This window comes from Poecilia formosa, unplaced genomic scaffold (genome assembly GCF_000485575.1).
Source record: "Poecilia formosa unplaced genomic scaffold, Poecilia_formosa-5.1.2 Scaffold503, whole genome shotgun sequence".
NCBI classification, from domain to species: Eukaryota; Metazoa; Chordata; class Actinopteri; order Cyprinodontiformes; family Poeciliidae; genus Poecilia; species Poecilia formosa.
The window spans coordinates 140,797-160,412 of record NW_006800442.1 but is presented as its reverse complement, the minus strand read 5'-3'; the positions used below and the strand labels follow the sequence as shown (position 1 = coordinate 160,412).

General features: G+C 40.1%; 1 protein-coding gene and 1 long non-coding RNA gene across 4 annotated transcripts in view; both read right to left on the bottom strand.

The window, feature by feature from the left end:
* Positions 1 to 475: 475 nt before the first annotated feature.
* Positions 476 to 9,013, bottom strand: LOC103156813 (uncharacterized). Its single transcript, XR_478186.2, has 4 exons — positions 8,645 to 9,013; positions 3,426 to 3,517; positions 2,923 to 3,030; positions 476 to 560 (listed from the first exon to the last, which is right to left on the bottom strand). It is a non-coding gene; the product is annotated as an uncharacterized LOC103156813 (long non-coding RNA).
* An 877-nt stretch (positions 9,014 to 9,890) lies between these two features.
* LOC103156812 (actin-related protein 2/3 complex subunit 1A) overlaps positions 9,891 to 19,616 on the bottom strand; it is a 19,555-nt gene continuing 9,829 nt past the window's right edge. For 2 of the 3 annotated variants that reach the window (XM_007578991.2, XM_016664659.1), the window contains exons 4-10: positions 19,087 to 19,309; positions 17,042 to 17,149; positions 16,624 to 16,830; positions 16,457 to 16,532; positions 16,026 to 16,216; positions 13,891 to 13,981; positions 9,891 to 10,073 (exon numbers count right to left, since the gene is read on the bottom strand). In XM_007578991.2, the coding sequence (XP_007579053.1) occupies positions 10,068 to 10,073; positions 13,891 to 13,981; positions 16,026 to 16,216; positions 16,457 to 16,532; positions 16,624 to 16,830; positions 17,042 to 17,149; positions 19,087 to 19,309 (902 nt within the window). In that variant the 3' untranslated portion in view covers positions 9,891 to 10,067. The remainder of the gene's footprint in view (positions 10,074 to 13,890; positions 13,982 to 16,025; positions 16,217 to 16,456; positions 16,533 to 16,623; positions 16,831 to 17,041; positions 17,150 to 19,086; positions 19,310 to 19,616) is intronic. The other variant, XM_016664660.1, reaches the window with a different exon arrangement.

The window sequence follows — 19,616 nt, the reverse complement described above, 5'->3', positions numbered from 1 at the left end:
CAATGCCTGTTTTGTTTAGTTTTCTTCTTGGAAAAAGTTATTAAAAACAAATTTTTGTCTAAATTAAGTTGAATTCATGGTTCCTTTTTCCACATATTGTAACCGGTTATGCTTATGATTAAAAAAATAATTATGTGATCGGTATCTGTGATCGACCCTCATGGTTGATCGGAATCGGAATCGGCAGGAAAAAACCTGATCGGCACATCTCTAGTTATCACAATAACACAGTATACCAGATATTTTGAAATGTGACCTGAGTCTGTACAGTCAGGTCACATGTATCTTCCAACGTATATAATTTGGAAATTTTTCACATTTATAAAAGTTTGACAGTAAACTCCTTGCAAAAGTTCTGTAAAACTAGTTAAATCAAACCTTAAAGATCTTTGCACTTTCATTAAAAGATTTTCAAGAAGCTTTGTTTCGGTTTTATTGGACTGCATGTTAAAACTTTGACATGCAGTACTCCACCCTCACCTTGCTTATGTTCTCCCCTTTGTCTCTCTGTTGCATCAGCTGCACAATGTCCATTCCTCACATAGCTGTGTGCTCTCCACCTGGGATTGGCAACAGCACAACCGCTTCAGTAAACAGTGCAGGACAGACGTGGCATGAGTGACCACCTCTGGTGTCAAAACACCTCCACCACAATTGAAGGTGTTTGCTGGCACCCATGACTGTTGGGTGGAAGACCTCCTGTGTTGACACCACTTGCTCCTGGAGTGTGTGCACACTTTCAAAATCTCTGCTGAGCAGTCCAATCTACTTTACAGCTTTTATGTAGAATACAGAGAAAACGATTTAACAAGATCTGCTCCAAGATCCAGCAGATCTTGGAGCATCTGCTGCCATCACCTGGTTCTTTGTGGTCCAAAGCTCTTCCTTCAACAGAATACACAGATGAAGAAAAGATAAGAAAAGAAAAGACAAGACAAGGCGAGACATAGACTCCAAGATAAGAAGAGAAATATAAGACCTTCAGTTTTAAAGCACTACGACTGCGGGATTCCAGCAAATGACATCAGCAAAAGTTCTTTGTTGAGAAGATGAATTCACAAAAATGCAATAGTGATATTGAGTCTGACCCAATTTACAGCAGATCTGTCATACTTTAGTTGTTCAATGAAGCTACATTTTTATTTCAACAGCTTGAACAAAACTGGTAATATAGAAAACAACTAATCACTGAGGTAAAAAAAAACTGTTGTGGGTTAGATAATGCCATGGGTGAAAAACAAGAAAACAATCCAAGTGTTCGTCAGTCTTGCTTTCAGCAGACTGTGGTGTAAGACGACCTCCTTCCACTCTGTTCACTCCACATCAAAACCTCCCCTCCTCCAACAAAACGAGGGACATTCATACACACACAGAAGGGTTGCAGAAGGAGCTGAACTGGGAGCATAATCTGTCTCACACAGAGAAGCGAAAGGAAAGTTTAGAAAGACAACTCAACCATGTTTACTCAAAAAGGAAAAAGAGTCACATGCAGAGAAGTTAATGCTTTAATGTGAAATGCTGATATGAATGCATGTGGATAGACTGTGACCGGGGATCCACCAAAGATCTCCAGTGATAACAGAGAGGATTCCGTACAGCTCCACCACCGGCCAGATGGGAGCAGCACAGGAGAGCTTGGGCAAGTTAAGCACAGACAGCAGTTTGCCAGTTCCTGTGATTTATGTCAATGCATGAATGAAGGCCAGATCTTGTAAATTCCAAACAACAACATCTCAACTACTGAAGTGGATCAGTGTGCATGTTGTCTGTTATCAAAAAAACTCTGCAGCTCTGGTCAACATTCTGTCAGTTACAGTGAAACAGTTCATTTAATTTAATTTCAAATAAAGACAACCTTGTGTGATTCCTCTTAAGAAGAAAAAGAAGATTTTTCATCTTAGTGATTTTTACTTGAGTTTGAAAGTGAGCCATCATTGGTGTCATTTTGCTGCTGGAAGCAGGTCATCTTATAGCTGCTGCATTGTGCCTGCACACTTTTTTGTACGTTTTTGACTAAATTAAGGTGATTTTATTGTTCTTTTAGCTGGATCACATAACCATTTATACCTAAATTAAAAAATTAACAATCTATGTAATCTGTACTGGTGATCAACAGTGATCGCTACTCATGGGTGATCGGCATCGGATAAGTATCAGAAGCATAAAACCTGATTGGAGCATCCATAGTAAAAAACATATGTTTGTAAATTACATACTGTAGCTTTAAAGAAGAATGTGCCAAAATTTATCTGTAACAAAGACAATGATTAACTGAAGAAGACATGTTTGTGGTACATTAGAGACTATACGAACCTACCCGGGACAGAAGGGACAGAGGAATGAACAAGAACTGAGACAAATAAAGAAAAATAAACCAATTGAGGAAAAAGGGGCCTCTCTAAAATCTGAGCATGAGTGGACATGCTGGAGCCCTCTCACAACAATGATTATGTTTTGAGAACTAGTGAATAGGGTAGGGGCAAAGAGCAAGAACAGAGAGTGGGGATCCCCACATGGTAATGTTTAGGAAAGTGTTTCAAATCAACCCTGGAAAGAAGAAAGAGGTAAGGCAGGACAGGAGTTACATTTCATTGATTACTGTCTCACGAATGGGCACAAAAATGATCGAAGGAAGGGTTAGAGGTCGTCAAGATTTTGTGGAGGGTGCAGATCTAAATCCCACAGCAAACACAAGAGCAAAACAGAGCTGTTTTATCAGTCCCTGTCTGGTGTACTCAGAAATATACTCCATCATGATACTCATTTTTTAAACCACTATAAGGGGTTCACAATCAAGCCCCTTATAGTTTGATTTAGACAGATTTCTATCAGAGGCTGTTTGTGGCAGCATGAGAGGGAGGCATGGGGCCTTAATGTTGAGAGTATTTCTTTGCTACTGACCGACAGAAAAAACAGTCCTACCATTTCTCTTGGCCAGGCGAAGACTGAGAAGGGGAGAGGAAGGCAGTGAGCGAGTAAAGCCCTTCATCATCCTGATGTCTGTGGCGTCCGAATCAATGCTGCTGTCATCTGTTAGTCAGCAGAAAACCAGTCAGAAAGGAAGCACAGTCAGCTGGATAAAAATTTTACGACTTAGACAATGAATCCCTGCCCCAACACGCTTTAAACAGCTGAATTACCAGGTTGGAATGTCAGCAAGTTTTGCAAAAACTATTCATTTGATTCAGGTATGTTTGAATAGGGATGTATCCAAAAGTGTCAGAAGAGTGGCACTCGAAGACTGGAGATGCCCATTCCTGACAGATTTATACCAAAGAGGAACAGAACTGTCATGATGTGGTGAATGAGAGGTGGTGAGGATGAACGCTAAATCCCAATAAAACACTGTGAGGTTTATGACAGTCACTGGAAATTGTGACAGACAGCAACATCTGAACAAAGTAAAAGATGGTGGATATACAGACCGTTGTTCAGCTTGCGACTCCTGCTTCCAAGCAGCATCTTCAGGCTGTTTCGGAACATAGTTGCATATTAATATGTTTCCTGCTGATAGTCCCTGGGGAAAAAAGGACAAAAAGCTTTTCTGACTGGGTTCAAGAACTGACTGACATCTTAAAAAGCATGCTTTTTTTTATCACAGTATCTTAATTTCAAATTAAATACATTTCCATTATGTAAATGTGTATTATAGCTTTGAGTTCTGTACAACCAGCAAAGACAAACCATCAGAAGATCCCAAAGAGAAGATATTGCATTAATACCCAGGGTTTCTCCAAGTGTATTATAAGCCTGGCGGTCCACCAAGCTTTACCTGTGCTTTCAGTAGTGTGCAATGAGCGAGCAGTTAGAATGATTTGTCTTTGTGAACAAAGAATTATGTGCGTCGTGTATGTTTACATCTCAACACGCTGCCCAGCATGACTCTGTGTCTGTACTGATAAATATTATGTATGTGGTCCTGGTTGGACAGTGTATTAGTGGTTAAGCAGTTCAGCCTACTGAGGAGCTTTGACGTTTGCCTCATAGTCATGCAGCATGCTGACATTTTATTTTATTATTATTTTTCCGGTTACACGATGCATCAAACCATATCAAATGCTTTGTTCCACTTAGTCAGCCAGAGTTAATGCGAGAGACCGCAAGATCAGAAAAACTCGTCCCATGAAGCTTAAAACACTTTCTGTGGTGCTTATTAAAAACTCAGACACAAAATGTTAGTGCTATTAAAGCTACATAAATTCAATTTCCCCTTTGTCCCTTTATATCCAGCATAGATGCACAGTGCATCAGATTTAGCTCATCGTGCAGGGCTGGTCCAAGGTTGTATGAGGCCTTGAGCAGAATTTGACTCAGGGGCCCCTCTTGCTGCTAAAAACATCAGCACCACTAACAGCATTTCACCATGGATTTAGTATAAATCCATTGCCTTAGTACCCTATTCTAGGTGAGAGTAGTGATAATTGTAGTTTACTCAGATATATTTGTGAACAAACAGAGTTCAAACTCAAAGATTAAATTTGGCATCAAGTTGTTGCCATAGTAACAAAACAATCTTAACTATTTGAACTTTTACAGAGTAAGCTTTCCAGCTCCTTAAACTCTTACATTTAAATATTAAACATTTATTTTTTTTTTTATTTTGTATGCTGAAACAATTAGATCAAATTTAGCTGCATTGATATTCTCAATAAAATAATTTGGCTTAAACACAAGTGCAAATAATTGATATTCATTTTAATTGTATTTTATTATTATTATTTGGTTTTAAGACTCTATAGTTGTGGGTTTAAATTGCATTTTGAGTTCTGTACAACCAGCAACGACAAACCATTAGAAGATCCCAAAGAGAAGATATTGCATTAATACCCAGGGTTTCCCCAAGAGCTATTAAAGCTACATAAATTAAATTTCTATCAATTTTGGTACCAAAATTGAGGTCATTGCCGTAATTATGTTACGGCGATGACTTCCCGTAACATAAATACCCAGTAATTTATGCATGCCGAAACCATTACATCAAACTTAGCAGCCTTGATAATCTCAATAAACAAATGTTACATTTATGTATCTGTGGTCTGTGTTAAAATATCATTTATGGGGCCCCTGTAGCCCTGGTGGGCCTTATGGAGCAGCTGACTTAATTTGGATTAAACAGAAGTGCAAATAATTTGATATTCAGTTTAATTGTATTTTTCAATTTGTTATTTTTAAAACTTGTGGGTTTACATAGCATTACCCTGGTGATGTTTTCCCGCAACTACCCAGTAATATTTTTACTTTTCCTGCCTACTTAGCATCTTTTAATACAAAAACACAGTGAACCACAGTGAACTCTACCTTGGTGCCCCGACCACCAGGCTTAGCAAGTTTTCTGGGACAAGCAGACATTCTCCCATAGAATGGCAGCCAGCACAGTTAGCGAGAGGTTGCACAATCCAAGGTGAGGCTCAGCTGGCTGCTGCCTCACCAGCTTCGCTCCCGTGCATTTGAATGGCCTTGCCACATGTGCCTGGGGTTTACCGATTCATGGAAAACTTTATGAATTTTCTGATTATAGGCATATTTTTCAACTCTGATAGCGTGGTTTAGGTTGGCTCTGGATGACCTGAGCACTTCTCTGTCCCCACATTTCAAAGTAGAGTTTCATGCTTTCAGCATCTCAAACACCTCCTTTTTCATCCAGGGTTTCTGATTTGTCCTTGTGATGATGGTTTTTGGCTGCTAAAATCTCCACTTTCTCAGTCACCAGACAACTTTTATGTGTTTGGTGGTGGGCAATTAGTATAAAGTGGGTCTCATCTGACTTTTTTCTTTTTTACTGAACATCTGTCATGCAGCTGTTGTGTTTGAAGGAAAGCTCTAATGTGAGTCCTGAGAGGGGATCAAATCACTAAAGCTCCTGGAAAGTTCTGGAAAGTTAAAGAAAGCCACATATTGTGAAGAATATTCTGTTTTCAGAAATATTTTCTGGTCATTTAACATAACCATATAAAATCATGTTGCTTAAGTAAATATACTAATGTACTAAGTATATATATATTTCAGGATCTAATTTACAAAGCAAATAAGACTTGAGATGCAAACATGGCCATCAAGTCCATCAGATGTGAGAAATTTGAACTTTTTTTGTATATGGTTGTAGGTGTCCTTACCTCACAACACAGATATGACCTTCCATCACAATATGAGAGACAGAGAGAGAGATCAGCGATAGCCTGAACTGCTCATTCTAATTTTGGCCAATATTAACTTTTTGTGTTTCTGAAATGTTGCTAAATATAGCAAAGAAGTCACTGAGATGGCAACAGTGGGATCACTATTGTTAACTACAAATGTACAGACATGACCTGGTGGCTGGGTCTGTCAATCAAACCTCTGTCATGCCAGAGCAAAAGAGTGCAGTGGTTGATATTTAAATCTTTGCTGCAGTAAATAAGATCGGTGGGTAAGATCGGTTTCACAAGTATCAGTCAGTGACCCATCTAACAAAACTGAGGAGATCGTGGCCAATTTACCAGCTAGCTGAGTAATCAGTGGACCCCTATTTAGATGTGAAAGTAGCAGAGAGAGAATGGGGAAATATACATGTTTATCAAATGCCCTGAGGTCAGGACTGCAACCCCAGACTAGGCTTCCCATATGGGGGTGCATGTTCTATTGCTGGCCTATGTGCCACCCTGAAACTACATGTTTTTTTGGCCTCACCCTTAACTTACATCAATTTACATAAATTCTGCATCAACACACAGAAATTGTTTGGCAAATACTTCCTCCAAATCTCTCTTTTTCTTGGAAGAATACTAATACATACATATGTGATTTATCTGGACATTTCTTATAACTACCAGCACCAGATTATCTGTACTGGGTAGTAAATGTGTTATAAATAAATAATATAGATTTGTTTTAAACAACAGTTAAAAAGTGAGTGAAAAATTAAAAACAGATGCTTTATTTTACAAGCAAATGCAAACTACTTTTTGTTAGAAAAAAAAAACAGTCGGAATATACAGAGAAGTATAAAACATGGTACCAGTACCAGAATCTCTATAATGTTTTGGGTGTGTTTACAGCATTGGTAACCCATTTTTGTAAAGTGCATTGTGATGACATCAGTGGTAAATTGGTGCTACAACAATAAACCGAATTGGACTGAAATTGAATGGAACATGTTGTTCGAATTGTTTGGTGTTGGAATTAATAACCATAAAGTTAACTTAAATCTTGGAAATAAATTCCCACAACTCCCACACTTGTTCTAAGGAGCATCAACTTTACCCCAGCTGTGCCTGGGGTAAAGTACAGTCCCAATCAGCAACAGCTGACCCTATGGATGTATGGCCACACACACCATTCCGTCCTTTTAAGAGGGACTAGTTTGCACTTTCACAGTCAGAAAGAGAGGTTGCTGCAAGGTCGATGGCATGCTGCTGCAGTTGGTGTGCTTCCTAACAAAGATAACTTCTGACCAGGGGGAACTATAAACTCAAGGGGATTGTCTTGTATTACATATAAATCAGACTGAACTGTGTATCAATGTACCACTGTGTAGCTGCCAATAAATTGCCAGTTTTCTACTTAAAAACGGCTTTCAGATTAAACATGTGAATTTAACTGAAAGGACAGCACACAATCAAGTCAACATAACAGGTATTGCAGTCTCTCCATTTGTTCTGGGGGGTATGGGGTTGTGAGTCATCTAATTAAACTAATACTAGACAAAGGGATATTTGGGGGGAAGTTAACTGAAGCAGGGTTAAACCCCAACAATGAAGTACAGGATAAAGGAGATTACTATGGGATTACATCCATTTGCATTACTACTGTCTAGCAACACAAGGCGGGGAATACAAAGGACCTCAATAAACAATTTGTTCATGTGGTATTAGATTCTCCGTGAGCATGATATATAATAAGAACTTAATATGAATTCAGGTTCATATTACTTACCCTGTGAAATTGAACAGTGCCAGAAATGTTCCAAAGTGTGAACATTATTCTTGCAGTATCCAAACAAAGGATTGGTGTTTCCTGTCAAAACAATTGTAAATCTCCAGCTGCCTCACAAACATCCAGCCCAATACACCATTAGTCTATTTCCAGTCTTATCAGAACTACAGTGTTGTTGTTGTTGTTGTTTTTGTTGTTGTTGCTTTTTGTTTGTTTGTTTGTTTTTTTACAACTACAAGTGAAACAGTCGCACACTACAGGCACCATGTCACAGAAAAGAGACTCTAGCATCACGGACAGTATATGGAAATACTTGCATTATCTTCATGTATTCATTGCACATTTTAAAGGGATATGAACTCCCTGTGGTCATTCAGCACTGATCTGCTGAGATAAGCACAAAGTGACTACTATAACATTCATCAACACAAGCAATATTACTGATCTCAAATTAAACATCCAGATCATTCTGTTCAGTGTATCAACCTCAGTTCACTTATAATTTTTGATTTGAATATAATTATTACAAAGGCTTGGGCGCATTTCGTTTTGATGAATTTGAAAGATGTGATGGCGTAGGATTTGTTCACACGAACATGCACGTACAAACGCAGACGCTCAATGAAAGCACAAGCACAAAGCTCTTTACAATAACATCCTTCCTTCGGTCACACATAGGTTTCACACAACGCACACACACTGAAATAAGCCCTTGAACATACAGTAAACCCACCTCAACTAATGTTTTTCCTCAATACACGTGCGATAAAAACAACGTCTGACTGGTAGATAATATGTTGGTCACGGCCGTCTGTGCTAATTTCCACCCCTTAGTGTGTCCTCCTCCGTAAATACCCGGCGGAAACCAGCGGAGTCGAAGTACATAAGGCGGATTCCAGTGTCTTCCTACGCCCATTTCATCACCGGAAATAAGAGTACCCTTATCCTTCACGGATGGTGATATTATGACCGAAAATCTCCGTCCACGAGTGAGCAAGCGCTGACGTCTGGAGATTTCTTTCTGGCACTAGCCTCCTCCTGTTCAACGGGAGGTGTGGTATTATTCATGAGAGGGGCGTGGTTAACACACTGACTCCGCTTTGGTCCGAGCCACGGACAACAGTAGAACCTCCTTTCCTTCCCCCCCATCCCCCCCGACCCACCTCACACTACCCCCGAAGCGGCATCTGTCAAGCGAAAACTGATTGAATAAGGACATCTAGTGGTCAAAGGGACACCTGCACCCAGAAAAATGAAAGAGTCGGTGAGTGCTGCTCAGCAAGGACAGTAGTATGGAGGCATTCTCAGTGCAAACGTTTGTACCTTGCCTTGTAACTGAGGAGTTTAATTTTCAGGAAAAAAAAAAAAAGAAAAGAAAAAACTTTAAAAGTTTTGCAATGGTGGATGTTTTTCAATCTTTCACAAATACAAAACAGCAGTTACACCACTTCAAATTCTAAAGTACAAGATATAAATTGTATTCTTTGAGTCACACTTTAAAAAATCTTACACTTAGTTTTGTCCCAAATGATCTGAAACAAATACGACCAAATAAATCTGCATACCTGTGTCAGAATTTTTGTTATTTTTTTCACTCAGACACAAGACTACGGTTATCCCTTAACAGATTCCATTCTACAAGTCACTAAATATAGAAGTCCTGCCCTAATATTTTTTGTTCCCGTCAGTCCAGTATTTGAAGCAAATGATGACATTTAAGCAAAAAAAAAAAAAAAAAAAAAAAATTAAAGCATTGACAGAGCCTCATTACTTTTAATCTGTGCCTGAGTACATCCTCAAGTGCATGGAGGACATCCCTGCAACCAAGACTATCACATGGTCAAATTAGAAATGTCTTTACCCATGGACATAATAAATGACACTGTGTACATTGTCTTGTCTCTAATGAGGAACTGAATGTTATGTAATTGATGTATTACAGTTCTGAAGGACTGTTTCCACAGAATGATGCTACAATATAAAATAATAAGAAAGCTTTATTTATTATTCTTTTGATCCACATAAAAATGCAGCTCCCCTAGTGATGATAGTATTTTCCAGTTCTTCAAAGCAAAAACAAAGAACAGCAAACTGTCTGTTTATGAAACACAATGGTTCTGCAGAAACTTTAGAAAAATAAGTAGGCCCATCTTGATTCAGTCCTGCAAAACAAGGAAGAAAACATATTAAATGATCCAAAAATAGTGTTTTGATCATCAGTCAGCAATAATAATGATAATTATAGCAGCAAACAGCCGCTGTGACTGTGGTGGCTACAGGTTTTCCTGCCTCGCCATCCATCGCTGTCAGAAATGCTCTCACTTGTCCCCTTGGCAGAGCATTTGGTGAATCTTGAAAATAGCAATCAGTCCAGTTCAGTATGACTCTAGCAAAAAGTCTCTAAGGTTTCACTAAAAACTGATCTTGTGCAGAAGAGTTATTCTCACTTCCTGTTTCATGGTGAATAATTGGTGAGGTCTTCCTGTAGGCTTCTGAATGCATCATGTGTGGTTTTCATGGGTATGTATACAGTTTCAACCTTATATCATACACAGGGAGAAGCTGAAGGAGTCACCTAATAATCCTCAGTTTCTACTCTGAGTGGAAGGAACCAATGTGTGTACCAGTGCTCCTTTAATGCTCAAATAATCTGGTACAGATGATATATCAGGGAAATATGGCTGTTGGAGTATTCCATGGGGCACACTGGAGTCAAATTCCAGTATAATTCTATTTGCCTCTTTAGAGGTTAATGAAGGTCATTTATGTCCAATTTGGTGCAAAGTAGATGATGCACCAAACTCATCATCTAATAACAAAAGATTGGACTTTGCCATTTTGCCATACCCACGTCAGTGTTAAGAGAAGCAATCAGCCTCATGTTGTTCTATGTCATCAGACACAGGCTTAAATTAGTATGAATGAAAGAGTAGAAGGAAGACAACTACTCAGTAAAACAGATGAGTTCCTGTTCAAAAGCAGTGGGACTAAGGTGACATTACCAACTGACAATATGAATGTGATGAGTGCTGATCATTGGAAGGAATATATAGAAAGACAGACATAAACTTTATTAATCCCTTTGGGTCATTTCTGTATCCCACACAGTACTCTAGATATGCATCAGACACTTAAAGCATTAAATAAAAAAAAAATAAAAAAACCAAAACAAAAAAAATAACCTTAACATCCCTACACCTCTACACCATCAACAGGGTCCTGGAGGGTGCATGGGAGTTCGCCCAACCAGTGTACATGTGTTTTGTGGACTTGGAGAAGGCGTTCGACCGTGTCCCTAGGGGGACTTGTGGGGGGTTCTCCAGGAGTATGGGGTACCGGGCCCTTTGATGCGGGCTGTCAGGTCCCTGTATGACCGGTGTCAGAGTCTGGTCCGCATTGCCGGCAGTAAGTTGGGCTCGTTTCCAGTGAGGGTTGGACTTCGCCAAGGCTGCCCTTTGTCACCGATTCTGTTCATTACTTTCATAGACAGAATTTCTAGGCGCAGCCGAGGTGTTGAGGGGATCCGTTTTGGTGGCCTTAGGATCGCATCTCTGCTTTTTGCAGACGATGTGGTCCTGCTGGCTTCATCAGGTCGTGATCTGCAGCTCTCACTGGAGCAGTTTGCAGCTGAGTGTGAAGTGGCCGGGATGAGGATCAGTGCCTCCAAATCCAAGGCCCTGGTCTTGAGCCCGAAAAGGGTAGAGTGCGTTCTCCGGGTCAGGGGGGTCGTCCTGCCTCAAGTGGAGGAGTTTAAGTATCTGGGGATCTTGTTCACGAATGAGGGAAGAAGAGAGCGGGAGATCGACAGGCGGATTGGGGCAGCATCTGCCGTGAAGCAGGTGCTGTACATAAGACTGACATGACATTGTCATAAACATGACATAACACCTGTCATGAACATAAAGGAGTCTTCATGAATGTTTGACTGTTGTCAGTAAGTATCATTTGGTAAATGAGGACACTTTTAATACAAAGTTGATATTTTTAAAGTATGTCATATCTCTGTGTATTATTAGATTACTCTGTCATTTGTTATTAGTCTTAACTGTGACTGTCATGAGACCATAATTGTCATTAATATGGTCCCTTTCCTCAAGTAAACTGTAACATGTAGCACCAGTTATACATTTTATCATCAAGTGTTATTATACTGTCAAATGCTGTAACAAAAGAGTCATTAAGATTTTTCGTTTTACCTCAAGCCTTGAGCTAAAACGAACAATAGTAGAACATATTGGACTAGTTATAACTAGTAGTTTTCGAACATTTTGTACTTGTAAAACTGTAATGGTTTGAAACCATCCCAGACATCACTCAAGCAGTTCTCCCTGAGCTTCTGCTCCACTTTCCTCCTGTAGCAGTCTTTTGCCTTCTTCAGGCAATGTTTTACCTCCCTATATGCTGCCTTTATCTTCTCATCTTTAGTCCTGTAGGCCTACTTCGGGATGAGGACAGTCATAACTCCTTGTGTTACCTATGCTTTGTTATTTGGGTAACATCGAACAGTCTTAGGGGTTTGAGGCCGGCACCACGTCTACACAGAATTTAAGATAATCTGAGACAGTGAGTCTCAGATTCACTATCTTAGTGAATCTGAGAACTCCTATGAGCTCCCATGAGTGACCAGTGGGGGAAGGGGAATTGCCTTGTATGTGTAAGAGTAAAACTTGGAGTTATTAGAATATAAAATGTTTTATTTTGAAAGGCTCCCTGGATGGGGGAGAGGAGCAAACGTTCGGGAACAGCTAAGTGCAGGTCAGTTGAGTTTGGTGACAGCTGATTGAGTAGCGGAAAATAAATTAAATGTTTTACACCGAGAAAGAGCTCAATTATTTCTGTGGATTATTCTACAAAGGACAATCACAGTATCTGAACACCCACGAGTCTTACACTTGTTGTGATATTTTGAAGTTATTTACATTTGTTGTTACATTATTTTGAGTTTATTTTTTGGTTTGCTGTGTTTCCTCATTTTTTGTGTTTATCTTTGAGGGTGGCGTTACCACCCACGGCCCGCCGGAGACGCCCACTTTGGCTGGCACAGGTGTTCCCTATTTGAGCAGTGTACAAACAGGAAATTGGCAGGATTGGTTGAGAGAGGCGGACGGAGAGAAGGACACAGAGTGCTGGGCAGAGTGTCGCATCCGGCAATAGCTATTGCTATTGCTGGCGGCCAGGGACAAGTTGCAGGACTAGCAAAGCGGAGGGGCAAAGTGCACCGATCTGGGAGATGTGGCACCAGTAAACGCGGATCGCACACAGCTGGCAGGTGTGTAGTTGCCCAGATCTGGCGGTGTGGGCAGAACGCCTTAGACCCAGCATTGGCGATCGCTGGAGGTGGCCAAAGAGGAATGCTGGCAAGGGAGGACCAGGCCCTGGATGATGAGCGCTGGCCAAGTGGCAGAGAAATTCTGGAGAGGATGGAATGTCGGCGCCACTTCCCTTCTCTAAGACTTTATCTCCAGCTTCTTTCCACAGAGGTTGCGTGACATTGCCCTGCATTTTTTTAGAGACTTATTTTGTAATAAATTGTCAATCTTAATTGGCTCATTTTTAAAACCTGCTCACATTTGCTACCTTGGTTTTATTTAGATCATACCACTCAGGTCCCACATTTAGGCCTCCAAATTAGTGCTTCTTTTGTTCTCTTATGAGTATTATTCCTCCAGCTTCTCCCTGTGCATGACATATGATTGAAACTCTATCCACTAACTGTTAACCACACGTGATGTTTTCAAAAGCCTGGGGCAAGTCCTTGCCAATCATTCGCCATAAAACAGAAAGTTATCAGCACTTACTGGAAGGGTGGTTTTCAACCCAACTTTAAAGAGTTGGCGCTAGACTTGTATTAAACTGGACAGAAGGTGAATTGCAAGATTCGCCAAATGTACTACCTATCGAAGAACATCGAGAGGCTGGAATGGCGCTGAGCACTGAGGGCTGCCCAATGCTGCTTACAGCTTTAACTTGACATAGTACCTTAAAATCCCAGATCACCATGGCTCCATCCAGGCCTACACTGCTGTACTTTTCCACTTTGGATTTCTCCCCTGATACAACACACAGCTGCCTGTAGGTCAAAAACATATTACAGTTGTGAGAAATGCTAGTTGTACCTCCCAAACAGTGACCAAATGTTGAAAGCAGATAGCAAGCAATAACTCAATGTTAAATTATGAACAAAAAGGTTGATTTTTGATTGAGGTCGACGATTGACGGTGGATCAACAATCAATCATCAAATTCTAGCCAATTAACCAATGTTGAAAAGATGTAATTGAATCAATGTTGTTGACATTTTAATTCTAATTATTAATTCTATTTTAATTCTAATTAAAAAGCCAGCGTCTAATCCTCGTTTTTCATTCTCGTCCTCAGGGCACACTTTATTTGCAGGTTTTAGCCATTCCCCTGCTTCAATTGATTTTGCTCAATTGCAATATCTGAATAGCGTGTGTTGAAAGAGGGGAACATCCAAAATATGCAGTCAGTGCACCTTAATGGCCATGGTTGGGAAGAACTGGTAATCAGTGTTGAATTAATGTATGATGTTTGTCACAATGCGTCCCCTTCCCTCCTCCTCCTTGTGCTCTACGTTGAGAACAGTCAGTTGTGATTCCTTTTTTGTACATTTTCTTGTTTGTAAATATTATTACTGGCTGTGCAAAATGTGTTGACATAAAAATGTCTACAAGTCACTACAAGCAGTGGAGCAGTCTGCCTCCCTCTTTTTATACTAATGGTATGTCCTAAACACACGGCCCTTTTGCTGCTGACTTGTTTGCAAACTGGTTCTGAATTGAATTCTACTCTGAGCACTTTTGCGGCAAGTTTGGCAATATTATTCTCATCTTAACTGTGTTTATTGAAAACAAAAACTACATTGTTTTGTGTCTATGCTGCAGCCCAATAGGTAAATGTGATTATATATATCAAGTAACGTAAGATACATATTCATGAATATTCAATAGTGTGTTCTTATTAATTTAACGGCTAGCATTCAAGTGGAACTGTACGGTCTCTATGTTTGTTCTCAGACCAATAACCAGTACATTATTTAATATTTTAACATGTTTCAAAATTTTTCAAATTTTTGTCTTTCTAACAGGTCCAAACAGGTGCCTTCCTCACTCTTATTTTTGTATTTTTCAGCTGCTGCTCGGCCGTTTGACCCAAAGCTGACTGACCAGGACTACAGGAAAACTGTCAAGAAGTGGCTTCACTACGCACCAGAGCGGGAGGTATGGAGTACAACAATCCAATCTGGTTGGCATCATCCAAAGTGATGCCAACCAGCTCTGGGTGTACTCACCCAGAGCTGACTTACCCCAACTCATACTATTTCCTTGGTTCATACAGTACAAGGCTTCACTTCATGGACTCTGTTATGGTCAATAGATTGTTGTTGTGACAGTCAAAAAGGAGTGAAATATGCTTTCAGATCTGTGCCTGTTATCTTAAATAAAATGTAATATTAATGCCATGTTGTTTTTAGTTTGTATACACACATTTTTGAAAATATGGTAAAGAATTTTGAATGACATAATGCCCAACATTTGCCAATAAAATTGTGCATTTAACACCAGTGCATAAACTTTTAATGATATGTTATGATGTAGACTTATCATACCAAAAATATACATGAATCAATATTGATCCCATATCCTTGATTCAATATAAAATCAATACAAATATGCATGCAGATGGAATAGGTGAAGGTTGAATTAGCATTGAGTCCTAACATTGATTTAATGTAAAACTAAAATGTGCATGTAGATCCACATTCAGGTGATGGTTGAATCAACACTGATATGGTGTCAGTCATGTCACCGACCACTTTCAATATTGTTTCAATGTCAGGCTTCAACGTGGATTCACTGTTTCTGTTTAACGTTTCAACATTGATTCACTCATGTTTTGCCATCTAAATTAACTCTGAATCTGTCTGTATTATTGGATTGAATTAACTTTTTTTTGCAATGTGCCTTTAGAGGATATATATTTTGAATATAGGCTAGGTAGATAAATGGAATTTAATCTATCTAAATAAAAGGGGTTTAACTAAAGTTTGATGATGATAGTAGGACGGAGAGAGAGAGAGGCAGTGTCTCCTACATGATGCTGTTCTGATGAAGAGTTTCCAACTCATTGTTATCCTCCTCAGTGGCCTTCTTGTCCAGGTTACGGAAATGCTGCATGGCTGACAAACTGCCCTTTGATGTCTGCTTTGGGATATCCAGCTTCTTCACACACTCCAGGGCATGTGGACCTGTGTAGGTAAACAGGTAAGGGCAACAATCATGGCCCTGAAATAGACAGAGGAGAATAAATCAAGTCAAAGTCAAAGCCACCAATGAAAATATGTTTGTGTTCATAATGCATTTTTAAAGTTTTAAAGTCAGGGAAAAATTACTGGGAGTTGTCAGGATCCCAGGTTCTTAACATTTTTTGGTTTTCTCCAATGTTTGAATATGTTTGAATGTGTCAAACACTGAAATGTTTCTGTATCACACAATACAAACAAGCAGTGAGCAGGTATAATTTACCGCAGCAACAATATCTGTAGGGTTGACATAAAGTACACTCAGCAGTGGCAGAAGGTCTGTGGTTAGCTGGGTTACCCTGAGTACAAGGATGAGATAGGCTGTAATACGATATAGACTGCATTATTTAGCACTCATTGGTTTTTCAGATGAAGAATAACTATACTCACTCCTTCCCCTGTGCCGCATCAGCCACAGTGAGGCTGCTGTTGTGAGCCACCCAGGCCAATTGGTCTCCACTAGGGGAGAAGGAGACACTGTGCACCCACCCACCACAGTCTTTATGCTCCAGCAGCAACTCCCCAAAAGGCATCTTGGCCCCCCAAGCTGTGGGGCCTGGTTTGTCCTCGATGTCCTTGATGTAGGTTGAGAAAATCCTGAGAAGTACAGAGAGCTGCTAGCATCTGCTGGTTTACAGCAGTTTTGCAACAGCTTTAACAGCTACATTGATCTAAGCCAGTTGAAAGAACATTTTCATATAGCAACATTAACTTTTAAAAATAAGTCAGAAAGGGTTTAAAACTGTCACAAAAAATGTGAATGTTTTTGTTTCTTAGCTGATATATAAAGGTAGGAGTCTAGTCTTACCTGCAGTGAAGATCTGCAGACCCAGCTGCCAGTAGAATGTTGTTGGGATGCCAGTCCAGACTGAGAACTGTTGAACGGATGGACTTCTTAATGTGCTTGCTCAGCCACCTGAGATAGACAAAACTCTGTGTCTGATCTGCTGAAAATCCTAACAATCTGCTTATCAAATAATAATCCACATTTATATAATTATGGAGTACAAATCCTGCCGAGACTGGCAAAAAACATGGAAATAAACAATTTTATAAGGTCAATGTGCAAATATTGCATGAAAAAGGTCTTTCCCAATGTATTTGATTGCAATTTGTGGCACAAATTAATGCTTAGTGTTTCCAATAGTATTACTGTAGCGTAACTTTTTTCCATTTTCCACTGTACGTATTTAATTAGTTTACTTTTCAACTTTTCACACAGTGAATTAAATGCATCTTGCTGACAACATATGGAAGACTTATTGGCAGGACGCTTTAGAGCATGTCTGGTTCAAAAGCACATTCAAACTTTGGCTAAAACAGCTCTTTTAATTCCAGTCTCCAGTGTGGCAGCAGAGTGCAGATTAATGTTGAAATCAATAGCCCAACCCTGATCCAAAATTTAGACTTCTTTGGCATGTTTAACAAGCTTAGGGTTTTGACATGCAGAACAGAGGAAACTAAGCAAGAATGCTATGTTATATTAATACATAGGCTAGATAGAGGAGTAGGCAGTTTATTATTGAGGAGAGAAAGAAAAGGCTGCCATGAAGAGGGTGTGGAGGGCGGCCCGGGGAGTCTAGCTGGTTCAGGTTTGGGGAGCCTAGCTTAGCTCTGCACGGAGCACTGGGAAGCTCAGATGGCGCACTGGGAGGCCCACTTCCTTGGGCTGATGCTGCAAACTGGTCCATGACACAGAGAAAGGACTGGAGCTGTGGAGGAGGATGGAGAGCAGAAGGCTAGAATGTTTGGCATAAGTGGCTCGCTGATCATCACTGCAAACATTGCCTGGCATTGCCATTCAACCTCCTCCATCAGCAAAGTCAAGTCCATTGTAGGAATTAGAGGTGACCAGTCCCGCAGAGTGACGATACATTTTGAGGCTTCCTCGAGTAGTAGGGTTGAGCCAATGTATCATAATATTCTTTAATAATCCATTGAGCAGGTTGTTATCTTCCTTTCATTAGCACAGACCTCTCCGTAGTTCTGGTTGGGTTCTTCTGTCATGAATTGTGGTTTTGTGGTCAGGATGAGACACGGTGGACCCAGGTTGCAGTGAAAAAGATGGTTTTAATAATGAAGTTCACAAAGTCCAGTCAAAACAGAAGAGCAAAAGAGCAAGGAGCTCAGACACTGGTAGCAACTGGAAAGCAGGAACACACAGGAACTAGGCAGACACAGACTAAAATCAGACAAGGACCCAACAGAGAACAGGTGACACAGATGGGGTAATATACACCGGGGAATAATCAGGGTAACGAGGAACAGATGGGAACAATTAATGGGTAGACACAACACAAGGACTAAATTAACAAAGAACACAGAAACCTAAATCCACACCATAAGTGTGCCACTTGGCCATGCCCCCTAAACATTCTCAAAAACTAAAGATTTTGCTGACTTTTACTCCCCCTCCTTAATTGCATACTGAACAAGAATAAACCAATACCTCAACTTCCCAAGGAGGAGTTTGATAAAGTTTAAGGTTTGTAAGCTTGGAAATTGGCAAACATTTGCCCTGTTCCCCAAAATAGATGCTTCTCTGTGCATTTTAAGACATACATCCAAGAAACTCTTTTTCTTTTTCTTGGATGTACCCAGGTACCAAGTTTCCAACCTCCATGGTCAACAATTTTGGCCTATCTGAATGTAGTGCAAAGCACTTTGGTGTTGTCTGGACTTGATACATTGCCATATACAATTTTTTTTTAAATTGGTATGTATAAATAGAATATGATAGAATTATTTTTGACACCATCAGTCATTTTGACTGACTGTGTCAAAAAGGCTAGACAACAAAAGTCTAGCGTAACCTCTGCTTGGGGTCATCATAATCATCCTAGTTATGCTCACCAGTCATTCTCCTTTTCAAAGTAGCAGACAGAGATGAGCCGAGCTCCACTGCCCAAGGCAAACTTGTTCTCCAGCGGGGACCATTTCACACAGGTGGCAGCACGGTTGATGCGTACCAGGACAAGAGTCGGTTTCCACACACCATCTTTCAGAGTCCACACATAGGCATTACGATCAGAGGCACAGGTCACAATACGGTTGGACACAGGTGCCCAATCAACACCTGTGGACAGCAGATCCTCCAGTTAGTAAAAAAACTTCACTTTAAGTCTTAAATTGCCAGTTATCTGGTGGAAAAACTATGTAATGTCCTTCATCAAACTTTTCCTTGAACAGAGGTTCTGATAAGGTATTCATTGTCGTCTTTACATACACAATAGATACACAATAGGGTTCACATTTTATAGTACAACATGTGTAAACCAGTGAAATGCAGTCCTCCTCAGGTGTGGTAACCAGGGGTGAAAGTAGTTTTAAATTCTTGGGGGTACTATGACAAAAGTGTGTGTGTGTGTGTGTGTGTGTGTGTG